The 13,162-nt window shown below is 33.6% G+C and overlaps 1 protein-coding gene and 1 pseudogene across 1 annotated transcript; one reads left to right on the top strand and one right to left on the bottom strand.

Moving 5' to 3' along the window:
- Positions 1-3,090: 3,090 nt before the first annotated feature.
- LOC143623877 (uncharacterized) lies at positions 3,091-4,032 on the bottom strand. The gene has a single exon (XM_077094681.1). It carries the CDS (start codon positions 4,030-4,032, stop codon positions 3,091-3,093), a length of 942 nt encoding a protein of 313 aa, XP_076950796.1.
- A 1,530-nt stretch (positions 4,033-5,562) lies between these two features.
- On the top strand, positions 5,563-6,702 carry LOC143623876 (glutamate--tRNA ligase, cytoplasmic-like; annotated as a pseudogene).
- The last annotated feature ends 6,460 nt before the right edge of the window (positions 6,703-13,162 follow it).

The following is a 13,162-nucleotide window of genomic DNA, read 5'->3' as shown; positions in this document are numbered from 1 at the left end:
ACCAAACATTTGCCTCGGCCCATAACATTTTAGGCATGCTTTTGGAGGCAGCAAAGCAATAATCATCCCAATAACGGTTCAATTTTTACGTTTGGCAACACCGTTTTGCCGAGGTGTGAACCGAGTCGTAAGTTTCCTCTTTATGCCCTTTTCTTTACAAAATTCAATAAACTCATTAGACAAGTACTCCCCTCTCCTATCGGATCGTAAACATTTTATCACTTTCCCATTTTCATTTTCAACCTTATTTTTAAACTCCTTGAACTTGTCAAGAGTTTGAGATTTTTCTGATAACATATAGACCCATCCCTTTCTACTATAATCATCAACGAAACTTAAAAAATATCAATTACCCGTATTTGACATAGGAGAGATAGGACCACAGATATCTGAATGAATTAACTGAAGAACATCATCAGCACGCCACTTGGCCTTCTTCGGTGTTGCTTCTCGCGTTTGTTTCCCAACCAAACAAGGCTCACAAACAGCTTCACTTACTTCTAAGTTAGGAAGATCAAGCACCATACCTTTCCTCATCATCTCTTCCAGGTATGTTTTACTGATGTGCCCCAGTCGCTCATGCCACAATCTCTCTTAGCTATCAGTACTGGGGTAATTGCAGCCATCGGAGTGTTTTTCAGCAACCTTAACATCCTCACTTAGAGGATACAAACGATTTGTGCTCATAATACTTTGAAACAACATTCCTCTTTCTGGATGATAGACCTTGCAGTAGTTTGATTGAAACAAAATGACAACCCCTTTTGTTGAAGTTGTCTTATGCTCAACAAACAGTTCATTAAATCCAGGATGTAATTGTAACATCGAGAAAATTTCGAGTTCAAAATGTAAACTTTCCAAAGTCAAGGGACTAAAATTGCCAAATTCCAAACATGAGGGTTTAAAATGAAATTTCTGATTTCTTGTCCTATCGCGCTACGCGACGGGACAAAAGACAAGCCCATCGCGTACCGCGATGGGGATTGGTCAAAACTTCTGGAAGAAGTCAACAACGATACGCGATCGCTGTTGAGCCTACATCATCGCGTACCCGATGACGTGGCCTGACACGTCTAACACATTTTTCACCACGTGGCCACACGTGGCATGTCGTCCGCCACGTGTCAACACGTGGCACACCATCTGCCACGTGGCGACACGTGGCAGAACTACGTTGTGATTCACCAAGGCTACCTCGCGGTACGCGACGGGTGCCTTGAAGGCGGTCGCGTACCGCGATGAGTTCCAAAATTTTGTCTATAAATAGCAAGGTCCGGGTTCTCACAATCCACACACCAAAACCAGTATTTCCTTCTCTCTATACCTCGATATTCGTACCATCGATCCACCTCGATAATCGTGCTTTGATTCCTCGATAAACGTGTCCCGAGACCTCGTTTTCCGTGCCACACAACGACATCTTACCTCGTAAACCGTGCCGAACCGAGACGACCCGACATTCTGCCTCAAAGTACATACACGACTCGGCGACTCCCGAACGTTGCCTCGATTCGCGTGCCGAGGAGTTGTTGATTAAGATTCTCAAAGTACGTGCAAGCGTCGAAGTGCTGCCCGAAAATCTAGAAAATAATAAGCTAAGCAAGGTAAGAGTTCTGTCCGAATAAAATATTATTATTCCAAAGGCTTAGACCCTAGTCGAGGGTATAGCCTAGACCTTGATCAAAGTATAACAATTAAATTAAATTTCTGTATAATTAAGAAATACCAAATAATATAAACAAAGATTATAGTAATTATATAGTTTCTTTATGATTAAGAAACTTAAGCTTTTACATATAAAGATATAGTTGAAAATGTTTAATGAAAAGTAAAAGTTTATATACAAAGGTTATAGTTAAAATAGTGTTTCTTTATGATTAAGAAACATAAGATTTAGCATACATGGGTTATAGATTATGGCGTTTCTTCTTGAAGAAAAAACATATCATAGACATTTCTTCTTGAAGAAGAAACGTAGCACATGGTTAGCAAATATAAAGAAATATTTCATTCAAACAAAAGATCAATCAAGGTTTAAGATATCAAAACCAGACTAAAGGTCGGTAGCCGGATTAAGAGACGATCCGGGTATTTACATAAACCTATTTTATTATAGGTCAATCATTCAATCAATCAATCATTCATTCATTCACAAAGGTTTTCAAACGAGATCACCACATCATTCAGAACAGACAATCACAGGTGAATACGTTAAACCTTTTTCAGTCAAGATAAACGGGTTGTTTATCTTAAACAAAAGACAGTCAAATAAAGATTTATGGGATTACGTGTTCCCTATTAAAATACAAGATAGAAAATAAAAACAACTCAGACCGAGTACACATGTGTCTGGATCCAAACATAATCAATCTAGTCTATCAGTCAAGGATACGTGGCCGCAGACTAGAGGTCATAATAAAAGTTCTCCAAAGGGTGTCAATTCCCGGAGAACCGTAATTGTGTGTGTATGGCAGTGGCACAATCCCAGAAATAATAGACGTTTCTGCTGAGATTGTTTCATGAAAACTATTTTGTCAGTCAAAGAAGGATTTATAAAAATGTTTTTAGAGTCAACGATTCACCAGCATATCGCTGACGTATATTTTCCCCCATGATTACAGGAAATAAAAGTTAGTACAGGTAGCAAGGAATTATAGCCATCCAAGAAGATAGATGCTCGCAAGGTAGAGATGGCTCGGTTTTTAAATATTAAAATATTGTAAACAATATTTAAACATGATGGGTAAAAACGGGGTTTATAAATCAAACACTCGGATATTTATTATCCGAGATGCTTTTCAATTAAATTAATATTGATTATAAATAAAGGTTTCAAAATATAAATTAATATTTTATTATAAATTAATTAAAGACTTCCGCTAAACTCTGATATATTTTCAAAACAGGTACCAACTATTGGTCACACGCCTAGGCCCTAAGTGCGGGTGTGACAGTAATACACATCTGTAATTAAAATTTTGCTCCATTCAAACTAAGCTTTGCAATCCCTTTTCCTTTTACATTCATTCTCGAATTGTTGCCAAGCTTTACTGAAGTATTGAAGGATTGATCAAAAGTAATAAACTTATCTTAAATACCACACATGTGGTTGGAACAGTCCGAGTCGAGGAACCACGTACAATTCTTGTTATCTTCACCATCTCTAGCCATAAACACATGTTCTTCAACACTTGCCACCAACATAACTTCTTCATTCTCGTCAAAGCCGGCAAAATTGGCTTCCTTTGATTGGTCACATTCATAAGCAAAGTGACTTAACCTGTGACACTTGTAGCATTCGATTTTCTCCTTGTTGAACGAGGAACGACCATGACCCCGTCCTCTTTCTCTTTGACTGCCACGAGCTCTCCCACGGCCGCGGCTACCGGATCCTTCTTCCATCTTCAAAGCTTGTTCATCTTCCTTGTCTCCTCTCTTAAACTTTTGCTCATGGACAACAAGAGAGCTTTGTAATTGATCAACCGTCGTGGCTTCTATATCATTTGACTCGTCTATAGACACCACAACGTAAACATAATTCTCAGTTAAAGTTCTGAGAATTTTCTCAACGATCTTCCCGTCGGGCATGGCTTCTCCATTACTTCTCATTTGGTTTGCAACTGTTAAAACCCTACCGAAGTATTTTGGTATTGTTTCACCATTCCTCATCTCCAGTATTTCGAAATCCCTTCTTAGTTTCTGCAGCATGGACTTCTTGACACGTTCATTACTAGCAAACCTTCTTTTCATTGAATCCCGCACGGCCTTAGAGGTCTTTCTATCCAATATTTGCTCGAAGGTAACTCTATCAATAGCCTGGTACATGTAATGCTTCACCTGTAGATCCTTCACCCTCAAATCTTCTAACTTCTTTCGTTGTGCCTCTGATTGAGCGATCCCTATAGCCGGCTTAATGATTCCTGGATCAATGAGACCCCACATCTGTTTTGCACGTAGCAAATTCTCCATCATTTCGCTCCAATGTTCATAGTGGCCTTCGAATATGGTAACCTTCATCTTCTCGTTGCTCATTGTACCTGTGTGAAAGTGATTTAGGGGTAAGTATTTTCTCTGATACCAATTATTGTTTGGCAAGAAATGCAGAACAAAAAACTTCTACTTCATTAAGCTTGAGGCAAATGCCTTTAAATACACGAAAGAGAATAACATCTTAGCTAGAAAATAGGGAAAACTAACGTAAACAAAGCAACAACTAAATATTAAAGACTTGGTAAAATAAGGAATTTATCAACCCAAGAAAAGCTCATCTTTCACCTTATTATCAAGCAACATAAAGCAACAATCATGTTGCCTAGTGGACCATGACTTATTCCTTCAGACTGTCGGTTCCCAGTCTAACTTGGAGGACCGGTCCGGATTTCATGAGGGTTTAGGCGGGAGGCTGAAAAAGAGTTTCACGACGTTACAAAAATGCATATTGGCGTTTAAACAACTTACAACGAATAATCTTCTACACCCATGAATATAAAAGGTCATATTCATAACTCTAACGTGTTAATTCTATATATATATTGTCTCTATAATGTATAATCTAAAATGATAATCTAGTAATTAGTATATTCATATAAGGCATTATAGGTATCGAGTATGTATATTCAGTTTTCTTCTAAGTAAATCGCGTTTTCGTGCACGTTATCAGTGATATTGATGTTATTTTTGTGTGTGAAATCCACTTGAAAGCCTTATAATATGAACTATAATAATATTTTGATGTTATATATATTATTCAAAGCCTTAAATTAAAATTCTACATGTGAAACAACCACACGATTGAAGTTTCCCACACTTTATCGGTATTTGTCTCGTTTATGAACTTAAACTTATCTAACACCTACTGACTATCTAAAGGCTCCTAAGACATGTTTAAACACCATTAAGGACATGTTTTTATTACCTAAGCCATGATTAGTTTATGTCTCCTACTGTAGTTAGAGACTTAATCTCATAATAAAGATTAAAACTATTTTTTAAACTAAATTAGTGTACCACGATTTAACATTTTATTAGTGTAATGTTTAATCTATATTCTTGGTTTAATTGTTATTAAAGCATTTGGGTTAGAATTTTCTAAACTAAATTATTAAACAGGAAGTTATATTAGCTTCAGAAGTAGGAGTATCTGACAATTGAAGTAAAAATAATAATAATAAGTTTAGATTTGTATGATGCTTGGAGTGTTGAAGTTAATAATATTTATATTCATGGCAAAAGATTAATACTATTGCTTTTGTTATAGGATGAAGTTACATGGAGCTAATGTGATTGTTTGGTCATGTATCAACAACTATTCCCGGTTTGTACAGGTTGACATTTTAGTGTGATTGACTTGTGCTCGATCATTTTTCAAAGATTGTTTATTGTTTTGTGATTTGTGTACATTGACGACTGGCTAGAGTATGCGTCTATTTTGTTCTAAATATGAGGGGCGTGCAAGTTGTTGACGGTTATTTGCTGCACCACACTTAAGTTCTTGGTTGGGCAAAGTTTATCAGATGCAGATATTATTGTGTGGTCATATCTTGCAGGTAAATGTTAGTAGTTATGTCCCCTTATGCTTCAATAGCAGGTTAGTATCTGTTAACTAAATGGTTTAGGGAGGTTTAGTGAATGAGAAGTCAACTTTAGGCGACTTTATCTGGTATCGAGCCTGGTTGGGCTCTGTCTTGGCTTGTTTGTCTTAACGAGCTGAAATTATTGAACTCGTGCCCGGCTTGTTAAAAGTTTAAGCTGGCTTGTGGTTCATCGAGCCTTTATTTTACTTTTTTGTTAGTTTTACACGTATTGATATGCATATAAAAAGAAATTAATTATTATGTTTTTCATATACATATTTAATAAACCGCAAAATTTGTAGTTTTTATATATCTTATAATTTAGTTTACAAACAAGCCGTTTTCAAGTCATCGTTTTTCTAGTGATGCACTACCTTTTAAACAGCAATGTTAATAATTTTATAATTTTCAGGGCCTGGGAAAGCTAATGAAGTCAAAGAAGTACCAAAATCTAGCAAGGATCATATATATGAATTTAGTCGGTTAAGTATGGTTTATACGCTTCTTACCCAACGGAAGATCTTACGAATGGAAAGTTGATGGATGGGATGATGCTCGGTTTCTAACTGTTCAAGGGATTGTGCACAGAGGTTTGCACGCAAATTGAGGCGTTGATACAGTTTATACTTGAACAAGTATGTTTTATAAAACATGTACTAGTTGAAGCTAGCTGTTTTGTTAATACTAGTATGATGGTGTTCTGTTTGATTGTAAGCTATGTTATACTTGTAAATGGTAAATTGGCTCATTGTGTAGTTTGTTTGAATGTTAAGCGAATGTTTTTATCGTTTTGAAAAACTGTGCAGTTGCTATAATGATAAGCTCTGGAACATCAACAAGAAAATAATAATGGTTCCCGTTTGTCCACGACACCCTGCAATCCTCAAAGAAGGTCGTGTGTTGTTGACTTTGACTAACGGGCCGGAGACTCCATTTGTACGCGTGGTACCAAAACAAAAGAAGTATGAGGGTGCGGGTGAGAAGGCTACCACTTTTACAAAAAGGATGTGGATTGAACAAGCTGGCAATATTATCAGTTGATGATCAGGAAATCGCATTAATGGGATGGGGATATGCAATTATTAAAAAGTCAATAAAAGTCAAGACCGGAGGATCGGTTAAGAGTTAAGACCACAAAACTTACTTGGTTACCAAACATTGATGATATACACACACACATATATGTATACACACGTATATACATACATATGCATATACACACACATATACGTACATAAATATACTTATATACAAATGGCATACATATAATCATGCAAATTAATACACACACATACATATATACACGTACGCACATATACATATAAACACACATACACACAAATTTACATGAAAGTATAGAAAACATTAACGAGTCGACTCAACTTGACCGCTTAGAGAAACTCGATGTCTTTTCATAATAAGCCAGCTTGGATTTTTCTAACTCGTTTCTTGATATGATTCAGCTGGACGAAGACAAGGATTTTTACTGATGTGGTGAACCCGAATACTAAGAAAGAGATTGCAGCATTTGGGGATATGCAAATATGAACTTGAAGCGCAAAGACATATTGCAGCTTGAGAGGAAAGGCCGGCTACTTCAGATGTGATGTTCATTATCAATTTTTATTTTTAGAAAAATTCACCCTTGTTCACTTTCAACCAACTTTTAATTTTATCTTTATCTTTTTAATTTTTATATTTAAAACTATTAATTCATCTTCACAACTCACTTTTCTTTTAACTTTGATGTTTTTATCTATGTGTTTTTTATAAGTGTTGGACTCACGAGAAGATATGTGAGCCTGTGAAACTATAAGAAAATGCCATAGACTAGTTTAGTTATTATAGGTTTAAGTATGTGTTTTAGATGTGTTTTTTTAAAATGTTGTAGTTCAGTTTTGACGTGTGTTTTTATTTTAGTAATTGTTTTTTTGTGTTTTTTTTATTATTTAATATATATGAGGTATAAATAATTAATTATAAAAAGATATAAATTGATATATATTAAATAAAGGGAAAAGTATGTGACAAGGTGGCGGTTTAAAACAATAACGGGTAACCACTGGAGGAGAAATAAAAGTTTATGTATGTTGGTTTAAAATCTGATGCGGCATACTGAGTTCGCAGTTTGAAACAAAACATGTGTGATGATTGGAGATGCTCTAATCTCAACCCTCCAAATCTAAAATCAGTGGACTAGTTTACTCTTTTTATCATTCCTATAAATATCATACTTCTTATTTTAACTCAACCCAATTTGGGGTTAGATTATAATAGGCCAATGATTTTTGTAGGATTGATAAGAAGTAATCTATTAAAATTGAAATTGAATGATGGATGGTTGAGATTAGTTTATGGGGAAATCAAGTGCGAAATAAGGGAAAAAACATAAAAGTATTAATACATTTGTGGATTTTCTCTCTTCCATGCAAGACACATGCCAATTCTTTCATTATTTTAAAACGTTCGTAACTTTTTATATGACATTTTTTTTATAAAAAAATCATCATAATAACGGGCGTTTTTATCTTTAATATGAGTATCATATTGCTATATGTTTTTTTTTAAATAGTGGGGTTTTTTTTGTAAATTGTGTTTTGTCAAAATTGTGTGTTTTTTTTCTCATGGTGTTTTTTCTATTGTTTTTTTTCATAGTGTTTTTTCATTGTGCTTTTTCGGTGATTATTTCCTACGACTATGTTCCGGCGACTGTTTCCGGCAACTATTTAGGTGAAATTTCCGACTACTTTCCGCGCAAGGTGGTGGCAGTGGGTGACGGTTGTGGTGGCGGTGGAGTAGTGGTGGTTATAGCAGATGAATGAAGATATGAGTAGGTTTTTTATTATAGGAGTGAACCAAATATGTCTTCCTTCCTAGCCTTTTTAGAAAAAACAAACTTCTTACTTGAACTCAACCGTTAATATGTGATACAACACTACTGTCTCCTCCGACACGCACACCCCACTTTTTTTTTAAATATATAATGTTTAGTTTTTCAATAATATAGATAATTTATTTGAAATTTACCATTCTGCCCATCACATGGTATGCATGTGTTGTAACTTAATCTGGTTTTTGGATGATCATTAGTCTAAAAGACAAGGAAAAAAAAAGTAATTTGTTTTTTAAAGAATAACTAGTGAAAGTGACTTTTTAAAGTAACCGATACATAATTCAGACATGTTTGAAGGACAACTATTATAATTTATTATTATTATTATTATTTTAATGAATGGTACAATTTTGTATGGTTGTACCATGTTGGAGTTTAAATATATAAATGGATAATAGAATTGACTAGATTAAAAATTTGTGTAAGAATTTGTTTATTTTATTATCAATTTAGAGAGGGGCGCAAGTGTTTTGAACCATGTACTTAAGTATTTGTGTTAGGGGTGCTAATTTTTAACATGTTAGATATAAAGTTATTTTTGGCACATCACGACCTTGGAATAAAAAAACATGAGCGAACAAAAGGGACGGTGTCCCAAGCCAAAGCGAAAAACACAAAGTGTAAAAGAGAACGTTTTTCGAATACTAGGCGATCATAACTAAAAGATATTTAATTATTTATAAACCACATTATAACTGAAGATTTATACTATATTACTAAAAGCTTGAGCGATCATTCATTTTTAGTTCATACTTTATAATAATATATACTACAATTAATATTTGTATTTTAAAAAAAAATTAAGATAGTGTTTGATATGAAGTAATGATAGGTGGAATAAAATGTATTATTCTAAATGGATAAAATAAAAAATGTTTGGTTGTCATTTATCAATGAAATGAATCATTCTTAAGCAATACAATTTCTTTCATACGTAACATTTTTCATTTCTTAGTAAAATATGATTTTTCTTTCATTTCTTCTAAAAATGTAATTAATAATGATCAACAACAGTAGTAGTAGTAATAATAATTATTATTATTATTATCATCATCGTCATCGTCGTCGTCATCATCATCATCATTATTATCATCATCATCATCATCATCATCGTTAGTATTTTATTATAGTATAAATATAATTAAATTATAATTGGTATTATAATTTTGTTATTATTTTGCCTTATGCTACTACCATTCCATTAATTAAAAAAATATATTATGTGTGAATAATTTACTATTTAACAAAAAAATAATAATAATAAAGTGATAATTCATTTCATTCATACCTGGTAATCAAACAAAACAATTAAATAATAATGATTTGTTTAATTCATTTGTCCATTTTATTTCTTTGTTAATTACACTCCCACGTTCGTTTCATTACCCCATGCCAAACAGACCCTAGTAGTATTAAATTAAGTATACAAGTATAGTTTACACAATTAATAAGAAAAAAGCTTAAGCATACTTATTGATTAAACATAATTAAATATAAAAACATGTTAAACAATCTTAATGTATAACCATATAAGAAGACAACTAAAAAAGAAAATAAGAAAGCAAAAAAAGTTCCACATAAAAACAAGATAAGAAAAACAACAAAGAACTCATAAATAATATGTGATGTGACATATCACCCAATTCACTGGTACAGATAAAAAAAAGTTGGTTTATATTTTTTATATATTTAAATATATATCACTTTTATTTATTCAAGCAGGTTATTTAGTTTATTTTATGTTGAAGTTTGAGTCATCTCTCTTCATTTTTTTTCTTCCATGGAAGCTTCAACTAAAGCTTCAACGTGTGCAAAATCCGATCCAAGCCATATCAAAACGCCTCTAATCCAAAATATTTTGCCGCCTCAGCTCAATTCTTCACATAATAGCCCACAAAGAGCTCGTTTTTTGAATCACGCTCTCCTTGTGTGGGCAAAAGCGAAGAGGACCTCGCCTTAGGTCGCTTCTCTCCTTGTGGCGCATCGAGCACACTTTTTTAAACAAATATCACAATTTTATTTGTTTCCATGGTTTTCAATCAATATAAAACACTTGTCAATATCCATTTTTGAGCAAATCACAGCAATATTTCTTTGTTTGTCATAATGAATGTCCTACCGTAACGAATCAACCTGATATTAGCCGAAACTGAATCCCCATTGAGGTTCAATCGATTAACCTAACAAACCATTATGTTTTGGTTCATATGTTACACAATGCTATGGTTTGGTCTTAAATTGTTAATCTTAATATAATATGATTTTTAAGATGGGATTATAAAAAGGATACATATTTCAAATCGGGAGTTAGTGCCATTTTGTGGTAAAGATGAAGTTGACACTTCGTGATTTATCTCTGGAGACCTTTGTTCGATCGGTAGAATCTCTCGCACGCATCGACAATGTCATCAATCTCAACGCTTCCCCTTCCGAGGTTCAATCTATTGGCCTAACCTACCATTACGTTTCAGTACATGTATTACGCAATGTTAGGGTTTGGTCTTAAATTGATTAGCATCATATAATATGGTTTTTACGGTGGAGTTATAAATGGGATACCTATTTTAAAACCGGTTTTAGCGCCATATGTGGTAAAGATGAATTGCACTGTGCATGATTTCTCTCTAGAAATCTTTGTTCAATTGGTGGCTTCTCTCGCACACATCTGAAATGCCATCATTCTCGATGCTTCCCCTTCCGAGGTTCAATCGATTAACCTAACTTACCATTATGTTTCAGTTCATATGTTACGCAATGCTAGAGTTGGCATCCATCATTTAGATTACAAATTACTTAGTACATATATGTCTAATCACAGTTGTGTTAGTTAAGTCACACTAGGTTAATTAAGTCTTTATAAAAACATTAAGGTTTATTAGAGTTTAAACCATTATTTCCTCCAACTAATTGATATTGAAGCTTTAGATTCCATACACTTACAGGACTTGAATTAGTGATTCAGATAGCATTCATATCTTTTAATTTTTAATGTAAATTTGGAAAAATAGAGTGCTTTTAATAATGATCAATATACTCATTGTTGAAATAATTGCATTAATCGGAAATAAGAGGGCTACCTAAAAATTGATACCGGTCAATGTTAGACAAAAATCGTTCAAAATCTTTCATGTATATTAAATATTACACCTATTTTCGAAATTTATATATTAATTTTTTTTTTAAATTATATGTAAAATTTGTATCTGATTACTATAAATCACTAGTCAGTACCCCATAGCCTGACTAGTGCCTAGGAAGTTCTACAATAGCGAAGACTACACACTAGTTTTCAATATTATCATTATCTTATTCTGAGATCTAACAATAATCTTGTATGTCATTAGATTTATACACCTAGAACTTCTCATGGCCTGTATATTCCTTGTTTGATACGTATACTGTTTTCGAATCCAAAGTGTAGTTCAATGTGCTTTTGAACGTATAATCATACATATATAAATACACGATCTATATATGTGTGTGCATGTGATTTACTATATTGTCTTGATTGTGTGCAGGACATTTGTTTAGCTCTCACAACGTTACAAGTATCGATATGTAAACATGATATTGCCTGAACGTGATGCATTTAAACTTTAGTGGACTTTGAAATGCAAGAATGGTGAACGCTCTTTTTTCATTTTGATATTAATTTTTTGTAAATGTTTAGTAATTATAGAAGGAATGATTGTGATTTGTTCAAGTTTGAAAAAATCATACTGGATAACGTGCAATGTTGAAGCTGATGTACATGTGGAAATAGATGGGCATGTTGAAAGAAACTTCACTACCAACGCGTATCTTAGACCGTCATATTTGCTTTCTTCGGTCTTGTAACAACTCGGATTTCTCAATAATAAAACAAATACCATATTACCCGAACCGGTTTCGTTTTTGGGAAATTTAAATCAATATAAAATACTATTTATCTTTTTCTTTATTAATATATTGTTTATTATAATAATTATTATATTATATTTATTATATAATAAAACTTAAGAAAATACACAAAATTACCCAAACCTAAAATTTAACCCTATTTTGTATCCACTTCAATAGTTCAGGGCCTTAATTGTAAAATCTTGATATTATAACCTTTCACCCCGTTAACCCAAACCATACCCATGACCCATGTAGTTTAACCGGATATCCGTTTTGTTTCTTGAGCCGCGATTGTCGTTCTAAACTAGAAATTGAATCGTGCATATGCTTATACTTGCCTTAAACGATCTCACCGACACATTTGCTTAGGAAATTAAGATCAATGGGATATGATTTGAGATGTTATTCAACCCGTCATATATCATAATCCGTTTATACCATTAAGAGTTAATAAGAATTCAATTAAACAAGCATACATCTCCTTCTTGATCTCGAGACTATAAACGCTATGAGGAATTCAAGTTATTCAACCTGCAAGTCATCGTAATCTGTTCATGTTTGGACGCAACCTGTAGTTCGTTGTTCGCCTTCAATCCATCACGTTTATATGTAATTGATATATCTAACACCGTCGTCTTAATCTGTAAATCAATAACCCTATGATTAATTGGGAAAATAACAAACAGATTGATCAATTTAATGTTTAGGGTTCATATTCAATGTGGCGGATGTGTTTTTGTTTGTGTTTGATTACAACCAGACAGCCCAGTGCAGCTGGTGGTGTGGTGTGGGTTTATGCAATGAGCTGGCTGGG

The sequence above is a fragment of the Bidens hawaiensis genome, unplaced genomic scaffold (assembly GCF_021521415.1).
Source record: "Bidens hawaiensis isolate Kalapana, Puna unplaced genomic scaffold, B.hawaiensis_p1.1 tig00003587_1, whole genome shotgun sequence".
In the NCBI taxonomy this organism is placed as follows: domain Eukaryota; kingdom Viridiplantae; phylum Streptophyta; class Magnoliopsida; order Asterales; family Asteraceae; genus Bidens; species Bidens hawaiensis.
The sequence above is the reverse complement of the archived record's forward strand: the minus strand, read 5'-3'. Positions and strand labels throughout refer to the sequence as shown.

Excerpts from the sequence above, each read along its gene's own strand:
- LOC143623877 (XM_077094681.1), bottom strand. The coding sequence starts at position 4,032 with ATGAGCAACGAGAAGATGAAGGTTACCATATTCGAAGGCCACTATGAA.